The 16202-nt window shown below is 47.5% G+C and overlaps 1 protein-coding gene across 14 annotated transcripts in view; it reads right to left on the bottom strand.

Annotated features, from left to right (window-relative positions):
- Positions 1 to 16202, bottom strand: part of CACNA1A (calcium voltage-gated channel subunit alpha1 A) — a 1308076-nt gene that overhangs the window by 111374 nt on the left and 1180500 nt on the right. For all 14 annotated transcript variants that reach the window (XM_086961990.1, XM_086962030.1, XM_086962039.1 and 11 more), the window contains one exon: positions 9723 to 9836. In XM_086961990.1, coding sequence (XP_086818116.1) covers positions 9723 to 9836 — 114 coding nt within the window. The remainder of the gene's footprint in view (positions 1 to 9722; positions 9837 to 16202) is intronic.

Here is a 16202-nt window from a genome sequence, read left to right on the forward strand (position 1 = left end):
ATTCAGTCTTGGGGCAGCTCAGTGCGGATGTCTCGGAAAGACCCAGACAAAGAGGCAGCAGCAAGCCCGAAAGTAGGGCCTCAGTTGTAAAGCGAGTCAATCAACGTGTGTGTTACAACCCAAAATAGGCTCCCAAGCCTCCGGTCCTCATTCCATGCTCAGGAGTATAGCCGCCTACCATGCAATGAAAGTTGTAGTAGAAGTTATAGGCATCAACGCCACCAGGTCCGGGCCTTCCAGGCACTCCACAATGGCTGACTGCAAGTGTGTTGTAGACTGGCTGTCGTGGTGCAGTCACAGGTCGCTCTTCACCCAAGTAGCATCTCAGTACTCTGGCACAACCCAGACCACTCCAGAGGGCACGGCTATGCCGTGCACCCCCGACCCCCCCATCACCACTGAGCCGCCAAGGCGAGTGGGGGTTGCCGAGTGTGATCTTGCTGCCCTGCATGCCGACCCCACAAGGGGGTTCAAAGTTAGCCACTGCAGTCCTCAGTTGACACAAGCCAAGCAGCCAGGCTCCCGATGGTCACCGATGCGCCCAACTGACCCATCCAATCCAGGATGTGAGCACAGTACAACATAGCTTGACCATAGAAGTGGCCAACATGATCACCGGAGTGGGTACATCCCCCACTTTTGATACAAGATTATATGAGGGTTCTTTTTGTATTATCACTGCAGGTTCTACCCTGGACAAACTCTGACTGGTATGGCTTTACCAGTTTAGGAATATACAGTGTATGGGCCAGCACGCTGGTAAAAATTTGGACATCCACGTTCAATAATCAGTAGAACTAGTCTGAAGCACATGGATGACCTGGGCCCGTTCGTTCCTGATCTCCTTGAGAACTCTGGGCATGAGGGGTATGGCCAGAAAAGCATACAGGAGGCATGAACTCCACTAAGGACAAAAAGCGTCTCTAAGTGAGAGCCACCAAGGAAACTCCAGCACGCAAAACTGTTGACATTGCGTGTTCTTGGTAGTGGTGAATAGATCTAACAAGCTTACCCCCATTGCTAAAAGATACCTTGCTACACCTCCAGAAGGAGATGCCATTTGTGATCCGTTAGGCATCCGCGGCTGCGTGTGTCCACCCTGGCATTCAGAAAGCCTGCCAGGTGTTTAACCATCAGGGATCTGATCTGATGTTCCAGCCATTTCAAGAGGTGCAGGGCCTCCTTACAAAGGATCCACAACCCCACCTCACCTTATTTGTTGCAGTATCACATGGCGATGGTGCTGTCCGTGAACACCTGCACTACCCTTTCCATTATGGAAGGTAGAAAGGCTTTCAATGCCAACCTGATCGCTCAGAGCTCCAACAGTTTGATGTGGAGTCCATATTCCACTGGAGACCAAAGGCCTTTGATCTCTACCTCTCCCAGATGTCCGAGCCCGCCTTAAATAGCCTTCAACAGCCAGTCATCGAGATAGGAGAAGACTGGCACCCCTGATCTCCGCAGAAGAGCTGCAACCACGCCATCACCTTGGTGAACACCCGAGGTGAACTGGTAAGGCCAAGAGGGAGCACAGCAAACTGAAAGTGCTTGTGGCCAACTGTGAACTGCAGGTAAGTTCTGTGGGCTGACAGGATGGAAATGTGGAAGTATGCCTCCTGCAAGTCTAACGCTACACTCCAGTCTCCCGGGCCGAGGGAAGACAGAATTTGAGGGAGCGTAAGTATTTAGATTTTCTTCTTTTTCAGGAAGAAATTGAGAGGGCACAGGTCTAGGACAGGACGAAGGCCGCCATCCTTCTTGGGCACCAGAAAGTACTGGGAAAACAACCATGCTCTACTTCTGATATTGTCACCCTCCCTATGGCTTTCCTGGCCATGAGTGCCACCACTTCCTGGTGGAATAAGGAGAGATGGTCCTTCATCAGTGTCCTTCAAGTGGGTGGCATGGGAGGAGGGGTGGTGAAAAAGGAGTGAGGGAGTAGCCCCTTCAGACATTCAGGAGAACCCATCGGTCGGATGTTATTGACGTCCAGTGGTGCAGGTGATGGTGTATCTTGCCTCCCACTGGTTGCCCATGATGGTTGGAGGGAAAACTAAAGAGGCTTGGAGGCTGTCGCGGAGGTAGTGGTCTGGTCCGACCACTGGCTGCCGACCCAGAGGGTCTGTGGGTACCGCATCCTCAGTCACACAGGGGCTGGGAAACTTGTGCGTTGGCTGGGCAGGTAGGGACGTGGTTGGGAACTCCATCCATGGCCATGAAAGGAGCGAAAGATGGACTGGGGTTGGCGAGAGACCATGGAAAGGCCCAAGGACCTTGCCAAATCTCAGCTATTTTTGAAGTGCTTCAGAGCAGAGTCTGCCTTGTCTCCAAAAAGACAGGAGCCATCAAAAGGAATGTCCATATGCTAAGCTTGGACATCCCCTTAAAAGTCAGTTGTACCCAGCCCGGCATGTCTGCCAATGAGGACAAGTTGAGGTCCAGAACCTCGGCCACCCCCACTACCATAACAAATTATGCTCCCTCTCTGTAGCCACGGTAGGAGAAGAGACTGAGCCAGTATCTGCGGAGGTGCCCAGTCAACTGGCTTCTACCAATTCCTCATGCCAATTGTCCTCATTGGGGTATTCATAAGGGTCCAGTGGCCCCTCCTAATCTTCCCCAAGTCCCAACCCATAAGAATAGGGCTTGGGCTCGGCTTGAAGGGAATGGCTCCAGTTGATGCACATCCGGCTCCGTGTCGGAGTCATAGATGAGAATTGAGGCGGCGCCGGTGGCGGGTGCTGGGAGCGTCGATAGCAGGGCCGGCACCTGGGAAGGTCCAGGTGTCTCTGCTGATGCTGGTCTGGATCCACCTGTGGATTCACGTGACCCAACTGGTGGCAAGGACGAACGCACCAGCATTAAACGAGTTGGGGCCCTTTCTGAACCTGCGAGCCCAAAGGCACTCCAGCGGGAACAGGCCACCCAAAGATGAGGTGCATTGCCTAATAAAATGTGCAGAGTTGGGTAGGGGTCGCTGACACTCTTGGAAAGACAGCCCAGGCACAGACTCAACAGTGGAGCCAGGCCTGGAGTATCGACACTCCCTCGCCATGTGGGAGGATTTTGACCGATGGGGCAAAGTCGAAGAACTCTTCGACGACTTTTTTTTTTTGTGGGACTTACCAGAGTGGGCCTGCTTTGACTACGAATAGGATCAATTGCTCCGCGACTAGTCCCAGAACTTTCCTTTCAACCGGGATCGCTATTGTCATGGCATCGCACAGTGAGCGGCAAGGAGCTTGAGGGATATCTCCCTCAAGGCCTTGTGTGGATGGTGAGACAATCAAAACAGGTCTTGGCATCATGGTCGCGCTCAACACACCAGAGGCAGACGATGTGCGGGTCCGCAACCAACATCTGTAACCAACCTTCCCCGTGGACATCCCTGCCACACCAGAAGACAATGTCTAAAAAATGTTCGACAAAAGGGTAAAAAAAAGTCAGACAAAAAGTGACTGGGGGTAGTTCTTCTCAGGATCAGCGCTGACTGGCACGGAAAGAGAAGAATTGACGTCAGTGTGCAGAGGTGCCGCTGATGTCACTTCTAGCACGAACGCTGCCGCATTTGGAGCCGATCAACACCAACTACCAGCACGCAGTGGTAATGCTCCCAAAAAATCTTCCTTATCTAGTCTGATGGCTGGAAACATTTAATGGTAAGGAATCTGCAGCTAGTAGTCTCTATCAGATGCATCAAAGTAACCGTAATGAGTTAAGGTTCTTCTGCCTCCTGGGGTGGCACCTATATAGACACCTTTCGAAAAAGAGAGTTTCCCAGAAACCAGAAAGGACCGGGTATCAATAGTGTCAAAAAAGAAAATTCCTTTCTGTGTTGTTAATTTTTTGTCAGTGACCAAAAGGCCTACACATAAATTTCACCTTTAAATTGTGCTAAGTAGTGACACAGATAATTATTGCTACACAAAACTAAAATTACTTTAGTCTCTCAAGTTTTATTATTGAAAATTATTTTCATTAAAACATTTTATCATACACATTTTACATAACATATTTATAATCATGTGCTCTGATGCAGATTTCGCCAATTCATATAACAATTCCTTTTACAATTTCTGGCTCAGAGTCACTATTTCATATGCATTGATTACTTCTACACATAAATCACAAATCAATATACAGTGTCATCACATTCATGTTACAACAGTAAAAAAGTCCTTAGTCGATGCGTTTCGGTGCTTTGTCGTATTGTACCACCTTCTTTAGGACAGACTTATGTTTAAAAAACCAATATTTCTTCTTTCTAAAAAACCAATACATATAATTAGTATTATTCAGCTAATTGAGAGTGCATTCTGTCTAGTTGTGTGCATATTTCATACCGTGTCACTGGTATTTTCTGGTTGTTATTGTCATAATGACAGACATTCTTACTTAGATTATTGTGCCGTAGGTCGTTCTTTTGGGAATCTGGACCTCTCAACAAAGTGTTTCTTTGTCATCTTTGTGGTACTATCAATGTATGTGCCACGGCTTCTAAAAATGGAGTGGAAAGTTGAGTAAATAATCTCACCTCTCTTCCTAAAATAGAGAAGGCCAGTAATTATCTGTGATTCCACTTACTTAAAATTGGTGAGATTAGTGTTCCAGATGTCCTTGCGACTTTCAATCTGCGCAGAATTTCACTTTAGACACGGGCTCAAATGATGCCTATATGGATTAACAGATCATGATGTTCAATTATGTCTGTGTTATAATTGAACATCATGATCTGTTAATCCATATAGGCATCATTTGAGCCCGTGTCTAAAGTGAAATTCTTTACTGGCCTTCTCTATTTTAGGAAGAGAGGTGAGATTATTTACTCAACTTTCCTCTCCATTTTTAGAAGCTGTGGCACATACATTGATAGTACCACAAAGATGACAAAGGAAACACTTTGTTGAGAGGTCCAGATTCCCAAAAGAACGACCTACGGCACAATAATCTAAGTAAGAATGCCTGTCATTATGACAATAACAACCAGAAAATACCAGTGACACGGTATGAAATATGCACACAACTAGACAGAATGCCCTCTCAATTAGCTGAATAATACTAATTATATGTATTCGTTTTTTAGAAAGAAGAAATATTGGTTTTTTAAACATACGTCTGTCCTGAAGAAGGTGTTACAATACGACAAAGCACCGGAACGCGTCGACTAAGGACTTTTTTACTGTTTTAACATGAATGTGATGATACTGTATATTGATTTGTGATTTATGTGTAGAAGTAATCAATGCATATGAAATAGTGTCTCTGAGCCAGAAATTTTAAAAGGAATTGTTATATGAATTGGCGAAATCTGCATCAGAGCACATGATTATGAATATGTTATGTAAAATGTGTATGATAAAATGTTTTAATGAAAATAATTTTTTATAATAAAATGTGAGAGACTAAAGTAATTCTAGTGTTGTGTAGCAATAAGTATCTGTGTCACTACTTAGCACAATTTAAAGGTGAAATTTATGTGTAGGCCTTTTGGTCACTGACAAAAAACTAACAACACAGAAAGGAATTTTCTTTTTTGACACCTATATAGGCACCACATATGTCACTTCTAGCGCGTGCAGCAACGCCCCAAGGAACTGAATGACGCCACCTACTGGTGGGCAGGGGTACTGCTCATGAAAAACTGCTCATGAAAAACTTCAGATTGAGTCTAGCATCTGGGGATAATTCTAAGGTAATGATTATGTGGCTAGAAGTCTCTATAGGATACCTCTAATTTGATCTAGACCTATGGTAGGTATGGGTTGTGAGTAACGAGATCTGATGCCTTGGTGGAGGTGTCACTGGAACATTTGGTTGTGGAGACTCGGGAGGTATGGCTGGAGGAATTTCTGCAGGAATTACCAGAGGCGGTGGAGGAGGAGGAGACTTTGTAGGTGGCTTAGCAGGTGGTGAAGAAGGACAGTCCAGTATGATGACTCTAGTAGCAGGTCTGGAAGGTTAGTAAGCCATGGAGTAGTCTGATTCAGAGGGGAGCCTGCCCACTTTCATCCCCAAAAGCCACTAAATTATCTTATTTTTTGCAGTTTAAGAGTTTCTCGTCATCAAACTATGTCTCGACATTGATGAACCCCTCGATGTTGATGGTCTCTTTCTTCTCAAAGTCGTATGACCCTTAACGTCGATGCAACCTTCGACAGCGAGCAAGTACCTCTACCTCTTCTCTGGGCAGCTCACAACTAGAGATGTAATATGGAGCAAACAGAAAATAATTTCAGTGACATAATTACAGGAAAAATCTCTCTGTCCTAAAGGATGTTGAGTGAATCACTTTTAAAGAGGTTCTGAAGAGATTTCAAGAGAAAAAAACATTAAAAAAGCTGATCTCGGTTCTCCAAGGAAAAAGCCAGAAAAAAATACTGATTCAACTGACACCTACAGGGCATGATAGGACATTAGACGTCAGGGTGCCCTTTAAGGTGCAGTGCTCTATTGTCTTTCTTACATTTCTGTAGCTAATACAGTTACATTGCCCTATCCTTCCCTATCATTTACTTTAAAGGAAAACTAAAAGGTTTTCTTAAAGATGTTTTTAAAATGTCACTTTTCTTTCATTTGGTGCCATTTTAAGGCTTGATGTAATTTCTTCCATCTTTTAAAGTAAATGAATGGAATTGAGAATATACCCTGTTAGTAGGCTGCCAGAGTTTACTTTCGTGTCACATGTACTTCCTGGCCTTTCCGAAGTAAGGCAGTGATACTACCCAAAATATAACTTTGGAAAAAGTGCTCCAGGATCCACACGTGTGTGGGACAATTCAGTGCTTATGATTATCAATTGCGATCACCTGAAAAAGAAATGATTTGTCACTCCGTGACTAACTTCTTCATCCTCTTTCTGTAAATCTCACAGAGTTGCTGCACCAGCGCCTTCATCTTCTTCCAGTGAAATCTGCAGTACCTGGACAGTAAGCCAAATGAATTGGTGATGAGCCCTTGTGTGGGTGCACTAACTGCCATAGGCTTGCTGGTGGCGTTGTAGCACTTGTCCGAGGGTAGGGGGCATCCTTCATGGCTTGAGCTGAGGCCTGTTCTTTTGCTGCTTGTACCGCCAGGGAGAGTGAGGGGGATCTGGCTGCATTTGTAAAGTTGGTCATTGGGAGAAGACACAAATTTCTTCTTGATCTGTGGTGTTACTTCCCATTCTCTGATGGAGTCTTTAGGAATTGTCTGGGGCTGACTTCAGAATGCCCTTGATCATGGGGAGGGACTGAGATGTACGCTCCATCTTAGAAAGGGTCTTGACTAAAAAAATCGTCCCCGTCTTGGAAGACGTGCACATTTACTTTATGGTAGCAGCCTATCCTCCGAATCATGACATGATGCATAGTGGTATCATCCGGCAGGGTTGCTTAGCCAGCTTTGGTACCAGATATGCATTGGCCGCAGGGCCGAAACTGTAGTCATCCCAGTGGTCACTCCTTGTCCTAGCAGACTGATCAAAATGGTCTCACCACCATTAGGGATACCTGGTTCAGAATCTGAGGGCACTGACCTTTCGGGGGAACCCTGGTGGTGGCGATGGGGAGGTGAATACAGGCATGATGATGTTGGAAGTTGTGGTGGGGTTTTTCTATGTGTGGGAAGTAGGGCTGAAGAGCTTGTAGCCTTGTCCCTGTGTTTCTTGAGCCCTGGATGTCTTGGTGCATCGATGACAAGCTCCTCCTCAAAGGTTAGCTTCCATTTCTTAAGAATAGGGGGCTACATGGCTATGTGTTTTGTCAGGGGAAGCTTAGCATTGACCTTGACTTTCTTTGTGTGTATGAAGACCCACTTTTGCCTGGTGAAGAACTATTATGCCAATCTCTCCAGAATGGGAGCCTCAAATTCCTCTGATTTCAGCATCAAATGGACCACTACAGACTTAGCACTCAGTCTCGGAGGATTTCTTGTGTCTACTTTGGCTGCAAATAGGACATTTTAGTGCCCTTAGGATGGGTCAGGGCTAATGATAGTTGAGACTCGATGCCCTTTGCTGGGAGCCTACTCAACTTTGGAGCCCTAGGGTGGTGGTAGGCCGGAGCTTGGATTTTCTTTCTGCCATGTTCGGTGCTTGAAGCCTGACTCCCTCAAGACTGGTGCTTTGCCTCAGAGGAGAGGTGGGCTCAAGTGAGCAGGGCTTTGGTCCCCTAACTTTGAACTAGAGTAATACTCATGCTCCTCTGGGTATTCTTAGTGCAGAGCCATGTTGCCTTGGATGCCAAGGAGCCACATCTGGATCTTCATCCTTGGAGGTACTCAAAGACAATGTCTCAGGGATGGCAGTTAGTTGGGCCCCTAGGAACACAGCGGGACTAGCCTCTGCCTCCTTGAGGCCAAGCGGGTCTTGTTCGCCTAAGATGTTGGGCATCTAGGAGGATGATTGCTACTGCATTTTCAAGTGTACCCACCGCCTTTCCCTTCACCACTACAAGGCCTTCTTACACCGAAAAGCAAGAAAGAACTCACAGGAGGTTTTGTGGTCGGGGAGAGGCATAGGTTGCAACCATACTGGGATGCCCAGGGGTGCGTCGCATTGCACCTCGGACAAAATTGGAAGGGAGTGTGTTACGTCACCAACTCCCTGGTTGCATTCTCCAGCAGCTTTGCAGAGATCAAAAAAGAATCAACCGAGTCGAAGACTAAAGCGCCGGAATGTCGAAGTGGCTGCAGTCAGTGGTAGTAGAGTGATGTTCCCATAGAGAGAATCGATTAATGTGGGCCAACCGTGCAGTAATTGTTATCCGAGTCATTGGCCTTGAAAAGTAAAGTAATTAGGCCCGAAAAAAAACCTGAGGATTGCATCAGTCTTAGAGCAGAAAAAAAACAGTCTCTGTGGAGTTGGTGCCCATGTGCATTCTGTACTAAGGGAAGGGTCACAGCATATCCTGTTGTGACTCGATGCTTCTTCAAAGAAAAACAAGTTGTACTATCCGAGCCCAACACTAGATGCCAGGAGTATGCGGAGCATGTGTATCTATAGCCACTCATGCGACTAACCCGCTAACGTATAGTTTTTTCAGAAATCATTATGTGTGTGGTGCTTGTTAAATTAAATTAAGAGAGGCTGGGATTATTAATCTGTTGACATTTGTGCCTAACAGTTACTGCATAAGAGACTGTTACTACGTCCGCTATGGACAGAATGTCCACACTTTAACACCTTGGCTGCTAGAGGTTTCCCCCTCCCCCGGTGCTGGATTCACAGAGTTCCCTTTATTCATGACGAGCTCAGCTCGTCATAAGCACAGCTCAACCATGCCTCATGACGAGTCATGAGCAGCGAAGGGGTTAAGAGTGCAGAGTATAGCTCTGGTCTTTAACAAATAGGGCACTGTCACCAGAAGGGAGGTGTTAAATGACGGGGCATTTGTTGCACCATTCACAATAAACGTAATAAAATATGAAGTTTATCAAAACATCAATGCGCCAATGAATACAACAATAGCAGCACAAAAATATCTCATTTGCATAAAAAAAGAGTTCCCTAATTTTGAGAACAGAATTGGAGTTTCTTATCACAGAACTCCTTCCCTGCCCTTTACTCAGCACTTCATTATTTTAGATTTAATGCACACATTTCAGCTTGTCCCATGGGATTTATCAGTGCATTAATATCCAGGGAACATCCTCTGTACATTGACATGCAATGGGAGTGAAACATATAATCAGTAGGGACTTGTATGTTTCTGAGAATACCATATAAGGAGCTGTAGGCTCACCTGATTCTCAGCCGGAAGCCGCGGCATGGAGGCAGCCCGGCCGTGCCCTTCCATTGGGAGGTAGTGATCACTGTCTGAGTAGCCATCCCGGCCCATCTCCCTCATCTCCACAGACTGCATTAGGAAACAGAAACCACAGACTTGAAGCTTTCAAGTGGTAATTAATTTTTTTATTTAAACGTCAGAAAAAAGTTTTCTATTTAATGTAATATATTTAAATTAATTAAAGATTTATTTTAAAATTATATTAATGGTGCACTCACTTTTTAAATGTTGTTCTACATTTCAAATAAATATATAATATTATGTTACATTAATATTTTACATAAAATGAATTTACTAATACTTTACTATAGGAGACTCGCCAGTTGGGGGAATAGGTCCCTATGGTAAACTATAGGGAAAATCAAAAAAGTGAATTAAACTTTATAATTAATTAGTAAATACACTTTTTGTGAAATTTGATTGTAAATTAGTTTTATACATTTATTTTAAATCTAGAACAAAGTAAAAACGATCCTACAGCACTATGAACCTAATTTTGAATTAAACCTAAACCCCACCTACTCTATACTTAGTCAGTTGTAAGTACATTCCATAGTTTCTCTCATATTTACTCCTAAGGGGTCGATTACAATGTTGTTCGGAAAGGCTGTGAATGACATTCGGTTCATCCGAATCCAATTCGGAACCCGCCTTTCTGACCGACTCGGATACTTTCCTGAACGACCGATTACTATGGTTGGACACCATTCGGACTTTCCGACTTGGTTACGAAAGGCATTCGGAGTAACCTAGTCGGTCAGAGCTGAATCGTAGCGGCCTACGGACAGTGTTTCTGGCCGAGCGATTAGGATGTCGTATTCAGACAGCCCTTTCTGAATCTGACTTTGAGGGCCCATAGCAGGCCCCCTTCGAATGGGGACTGTGGGGTACTCATGGGTCTCCCCCTTTCCATGCATGTGTAGTCGGTCGGAACACAGACTCCTAATTGAAGTCAATGGGAGTCCGACCAAACAGTGTTCGGAACCATCGTAATCGGTTGGTCGGACTCCCTGAACCTGAGTCAGTCAGAAAGCATTCCAAAACCGACATTGTAATCAACCCCTAAGTATTATACTTACATGTCTGAGGAGCTCCCCAAACAAAAGATAGAAGAGGTGGAAGAGGAAATTTATACTCAGTGGTTTGTGAATAGCATTTTGTAGTACATTAGCAGTAGTATTCTAGTACTACTAAAATACTATAAAACACACTTTGTGACTAGGGCCTATATTTGTGAAATGAGACGAAAGAAGAACTTTCATAAGGCACAGAGACACAGAGCTCTGGGGACAGTAGATCTGTAATCTGGGTAGAAACCTAAGAGCCTCAAGGAGATTACACTGGGTTCTGGAGAGACAGAAGTCACTGAGAACATACACAACTCTAGAGAGACAGTAATGAGGCACATGAGGCTGGGAGACAAGAAGACAGAGTTCTGGAGAGTTAAGGAGACAGGAATGTTAGAATGCACTTGGGAGGAACACAAGGATTTGCAACAAGTGTCTGACATGAAGGAGACTAGAGCTCTGGAGCAACACTAGGGAGACAAAGGGCTCTGGAGAGACACCAATGAGGTATATATCTATAGACTCAACGTAACATTTACTTTCTGCAAATAGCAGGAGAAAGAAAGGCAGAAAAGGGAGCAAGAAGGGGTGAAACACATACATAAAAAAATGACAAAGGCAGAAAGCAGGGATGTAAATAAACCTGCAGGGTTGGGATAAAGAAACAGCAAGCATATGGCTGGGGAAGAAAGAGGTGCAAGGTGAAAGACTAGGCATCCCTGGTATTTGGCAACCTTGCGATTTAGCAGTGCCAGCAGCAGGCTCCTAAGAAATGTGGTTTGGACTCCTGTGCTTTTTTGTTCAAATTAATTATTAACGTAGATGTGGAGACAGGCCTCTGGGGCAATATGAGAAATCAGAGGACTTAGGAGAGACAAGGAGGAGACAGGGGGCTCTTGAGAAGCATTGAAGAAACGAGGAAATCAGAAGGGACACAATGAAGGGCGATATATTGGGTAATCGAGATGCACAATAAAAGTACACTAAAGTGTGAAGAGACACAAGGAAGAAACACAAGATTCTTGAGAGATGAGATGAAAACACTTGGCTCTGGGAAGCCACACAGAGGAGAGCCAAAGATCCAGGGACAATTAGTAGACTCAGAACTTTGTAGAGACCAGGTGGAAACTGGGAGCTTGAGAGGCATGGCAGAAACACAGCTCACTTGAGAGTCAGCGCTCTGTGGCAACAGGGAGGAAACAAAGGACATTGGAAAACTGATGATTCTGGAGTGGCAGTGATGTTTTTTGGAATTTTCAGAGATAGAACAAGAAGACTAAGAATCTCTAGAAACTGTAAGGGAGAATACAGTGTTCTAGATTGGTGAAGAGATAACAGAGGGCTGAAGAAATAATGCAGAGGCAAAGGGTTCTGGAAAAATATACTTCGGGCAGGTGAAACATCTAGGGGCCTATTACGATGCTGGACACCGTCTCGGAAACAGGACAGACCAACCTCCGTTCGGCGGTCCCGACCACCTCATTATGATGCAGTCACATATCAACATTTCCCTATGGGAGCATGTGTTACGCCCATAAACCGGCCGTAGTACATGCTCCCATAGGGAAATGTGAGGTGGGGTTAATCCCTGAACCCTGAGGCAGGCAATTCAAGGTGCCTGCCATGGGGTGCAGGAATTAACAGGTGGGCACCATAGGTGCTCCCTTGGCAACCGACTGGAGACTGCAAAGGAAAGGGCGCCCTGCTAGGAGTCCCCAAACACACTTTAAGGCCGGCTTGGAAACCCTGCCAGAAACCATGCATCGTAATCCGGACGGCGTAAACTACCGTCCATTTGGATTACGAGCTGGTTCTGTCTGGCTAACCGGCTCCTTGAGCCTGTTGGAAGCCAGCCGGAATGACCGGCCGGTTTCAATTCCGACCAGCTGAATCAAAATCAGCCGGTCGGAATTGAAACCGATAATGGCGGTCGTAAGGCCTCCGAGCTGAGGTCGAAGGCTTTACGAACGACATCGTAATAGGCCCCCTTTTCTTTAAAGGGAGTCTTGGACAGGTTATTTCGTCATACAACGATTGGCGGCCCTGAGACAAGCAAGCACGAACGCGGGACGTCCTGGCGGCAATTGGTCGCAGGAGGTTCCGGTAGCCGCCAGAGAGCACCAGAGAGCAGCAGTAAGCAGCAAGCAGGACGCCAGAGACGCTGCCGACGCTGCCGTCAGAGCCAGAGCCGGAGCCACCGCTACTGCCTGCCACAGCCCGCCATAGCCCGCCACAGCCCGGTAGGAAAGCGGTGGGAAAGCGGAACAGCGGAACAGCGAACACCAGCCATTCCCGCCACCGCCACCACCCTGCCGCTATCTGCCACCCGCAGACGCTGACGCTGCCGTTTACCTGCACAGCGGTTGGCGTCAAGCAGTGGATAAGCGGCGAAAGGCTGAAGGGGCAAAGTAAGCGAGCGACGGAACTGCGACGGAACATCTTTCATCTGCAGCCGGCGGACGGCGGACGGCGCAAGCCGTAGCAAGCGGCAAGCATATCACCAAGCAAAGCAGCATTGCAGCCCCCTGGCTCGCAGGTACTCCCCACCTCATTGCCTGCACTCCCCCCGCCCCCCCCCGCCCCAGAGTGAGCTGCCAGAGCAGCGCACTTTGCCTGGGATCTGGGTGCAGGAGGCAGCCAGGAGCATCAGGGGAAGTGCGGCTGGGGGGGCCAGGACCGCTTTTAGAGGCCAGGGTCGCCTAGGTGTGGGACGGATTTGGCTGGCGCCACCCCCACAACTCCCCACAACCCTCCACAGGGCCAGGAGGACAGGGGGCGCCAAGCTTAGCGCTGCCCGCATCAACAGGGGTCACGGGTGCTACGGGAGCATAGCACCCAGCAGCAGCAGACCAGAGCCAGAGCCCCAAGCCTCCAAACCACAACTCCCCGCACAGCAGCGGCCGGTACACAGCAGACCCAGAGCCCAGAGCCGCAGAACACTACCCAGGCGAAGTTGAACAACGCTCTCCCTGCGTCCAGGGGGCCGCCCACAGTTTTTTGGCACACAGCTTGGTCCTTCCCCCGGGTAACTTGCGCTTGCCTACCAGCACAAGCACAAGTACTGGATTTGCAGCAGCAGGGTGGCCAGGGCACCTTTCAATCTAGCAGGAGATCCCAGGAGATTCCACAGATTCCATCTACTACGTGGGTTCCACCAACCAAGCAGCAGCTGCCTAGGAGCCGGCAAGCCACTCAATCCAATCCAATCCCAAAATGAGGACCAGAAACTCTACCCTAATCCAATCCCAGGAGAGGCCCCGGCCACATAGCTCTGCCAAGAGACGGAAGGCGAAGCTATTTTATCCTCCAGTATTAGACCTAGGGGGGACTTACCAAGGCCCAGGGCCCTGGGATGGGGAACACTCAGGATCAGCGGGTGCGACTGGAGCAACCCCGACCTTTCCGGGACCTCACATTGATTTTACCGTGGAACAGCCGGCTCCCTTCCTCACAGCTCACCCCCCGATTGACATCACGGGGAAGCCTTATAGCCCCCCGAAGTTAAACGCGCACAAGCCTAGGCCCAGCACTAAAGAACGCTCAAACTGCTCCGCTGGAAACAGAGATATATGAAGCTTTTTGAGCCCCAAAACAACCTCCCCCCCCGCCTGTCCTAGGACTTCGGACAATTTACCTACCACTAAAGCAAGGGAGGAAGGACCGAGTCCAATACTCGCAAGTCCTCGGGCCAACAGGATTCCCCTCTCACCAACAATACTTACCCTCCAGAGCGGAATACCTCTCAAACTTATGACATCAGATAGGGTGGCGCTCGGGCCCATCCAATCAAACACCACGGCCCTGACTCTCCCCCCACCAGAGGACTGTCAGCGGAGCACCCCTCCTTCAATCAAAGCGAACATGCACGATACCTCAGACAGCACTTACGCCGACAAGAAAGGAACAACTCCCCCATCATAGTGATGCACACAGGTCTGGTCAACGGCTCCCCCGCCACAAAGGAAGGAGCAACCCGACAACCACTCGTCAGGACCCTAAACCAGCTATTGAATTCGCCAAGACCGGGTTCCCCGGAACACGATAAAACGGCCCTGCCCCCGCTCTCTGATAGCGGCTTTGCGAACACAAATCATCTATCACTGATCAGCGAAGCCCTTCTTTCAATGACAGGAGCAGCGATAATGCACGCGGACAAGCTTGACGTCCAGATCAATATACTACAAATAGTGGCAAACTTGATCTCTGGGATAGACTCATAACTGGACAACTTGAACGCTCTGATACGCAGAGCACAGGACAGCACACAATTCAAGCCAGAGTCATGTAGTTGCAGCCCGATCCTGCACAGCTTAGAAAAACTTCCTAAGATCATGACCACATTAATAGAGGACCTCAAGGGTGAAGCAAATAAAAAAAAACTGCCAGAAGAGCACGCCTTTAACCACACAGGGTTCCGCCCAGGCACACTCTATGGATAATGTTCCAGCAATCCTCTGCCCAAGCAGTTCGGAAAAGCCTGTTTCCATGGCCTCGCCTATAACGTCCACCGCTTGCGGAACAAGAACTACCCTGATTAAGGCTGAAAACCAAGTCTCTCAACAAACTCTCAAACCGCCCAGCCCAGAGTCACAAAATCTGTCAAGGAAAAACAAGAAAAAACTAAGAAAACTCAATAAGGAGAATGAAAAACAATGCATATGCCACCATTGTTATTCACAATTGGTTACGGCCCAATAAGCAGCCTTCCGGTAACACCATAACAGATGAAACACCTAACCTGGCAGCCACCATGCACACCGCAGAAGTAATCGAACCAGCTACTGGAAATCCACATATAGTCACTTCAGCACCGGATCCAAGCTTGCCAGCCCTCCTTGGGTCCCCTCAACCCGCTACAGCTCTGATAACACAAAAACAGGCGCATAAATCGCAGATACACAGCCACGATGAAGTAAATAAAGCCACGCCACACGAGCGGGAGTCCCGCCAAACAAGCTCTGAGCCCTCTGCGCAAACTAAGTTCATATCGAGCGGAGCATTAGACTCTGATAACTCAAAAACTCCCATTGACATCATTGGAGACTTCCAGAGTGCCCCCCTCGGGTCAACATGCCTCAAACTGGAGCACGCCGTGAACAGGCTATGGAAGAACAGCCCACGCAGCTTAATGCTTACTGAGGCGCCTCAACCTACAACAGGGCCAAAACAGCAGACAAACTCTTTCCAGCCTGGTTCGACATTGCTACCTCCAATCGGGACTCAGGGAAAAATTTGGCTCAACGAGGCTAGTGGAAGCTGTGCAAATCAAGCAAGCGCGAAAGATCGGAAAATACTGCTACACCCAGAATATACCTTGCAAGGAAAATGGGACATCCTCAACCGCAGCAATCTTTTAACACTCTGCGCA

The sequence above is a fragment of the Lissotriton vulgaris genome, chromosome 1_1 (assembly GCF_964263255.1).
Source record: "Lissotriton vulgaris chromosome 1_1, aLisVul1.2, whole genome shotgun sequence".
In the NCBI taxonomy this organism is placed as follows: Eukaryota; Metazoa; Chordata; class Amphibia; order Caudata; family Salamandridae; genus Lissotriton; species Lissotriton vulgaris.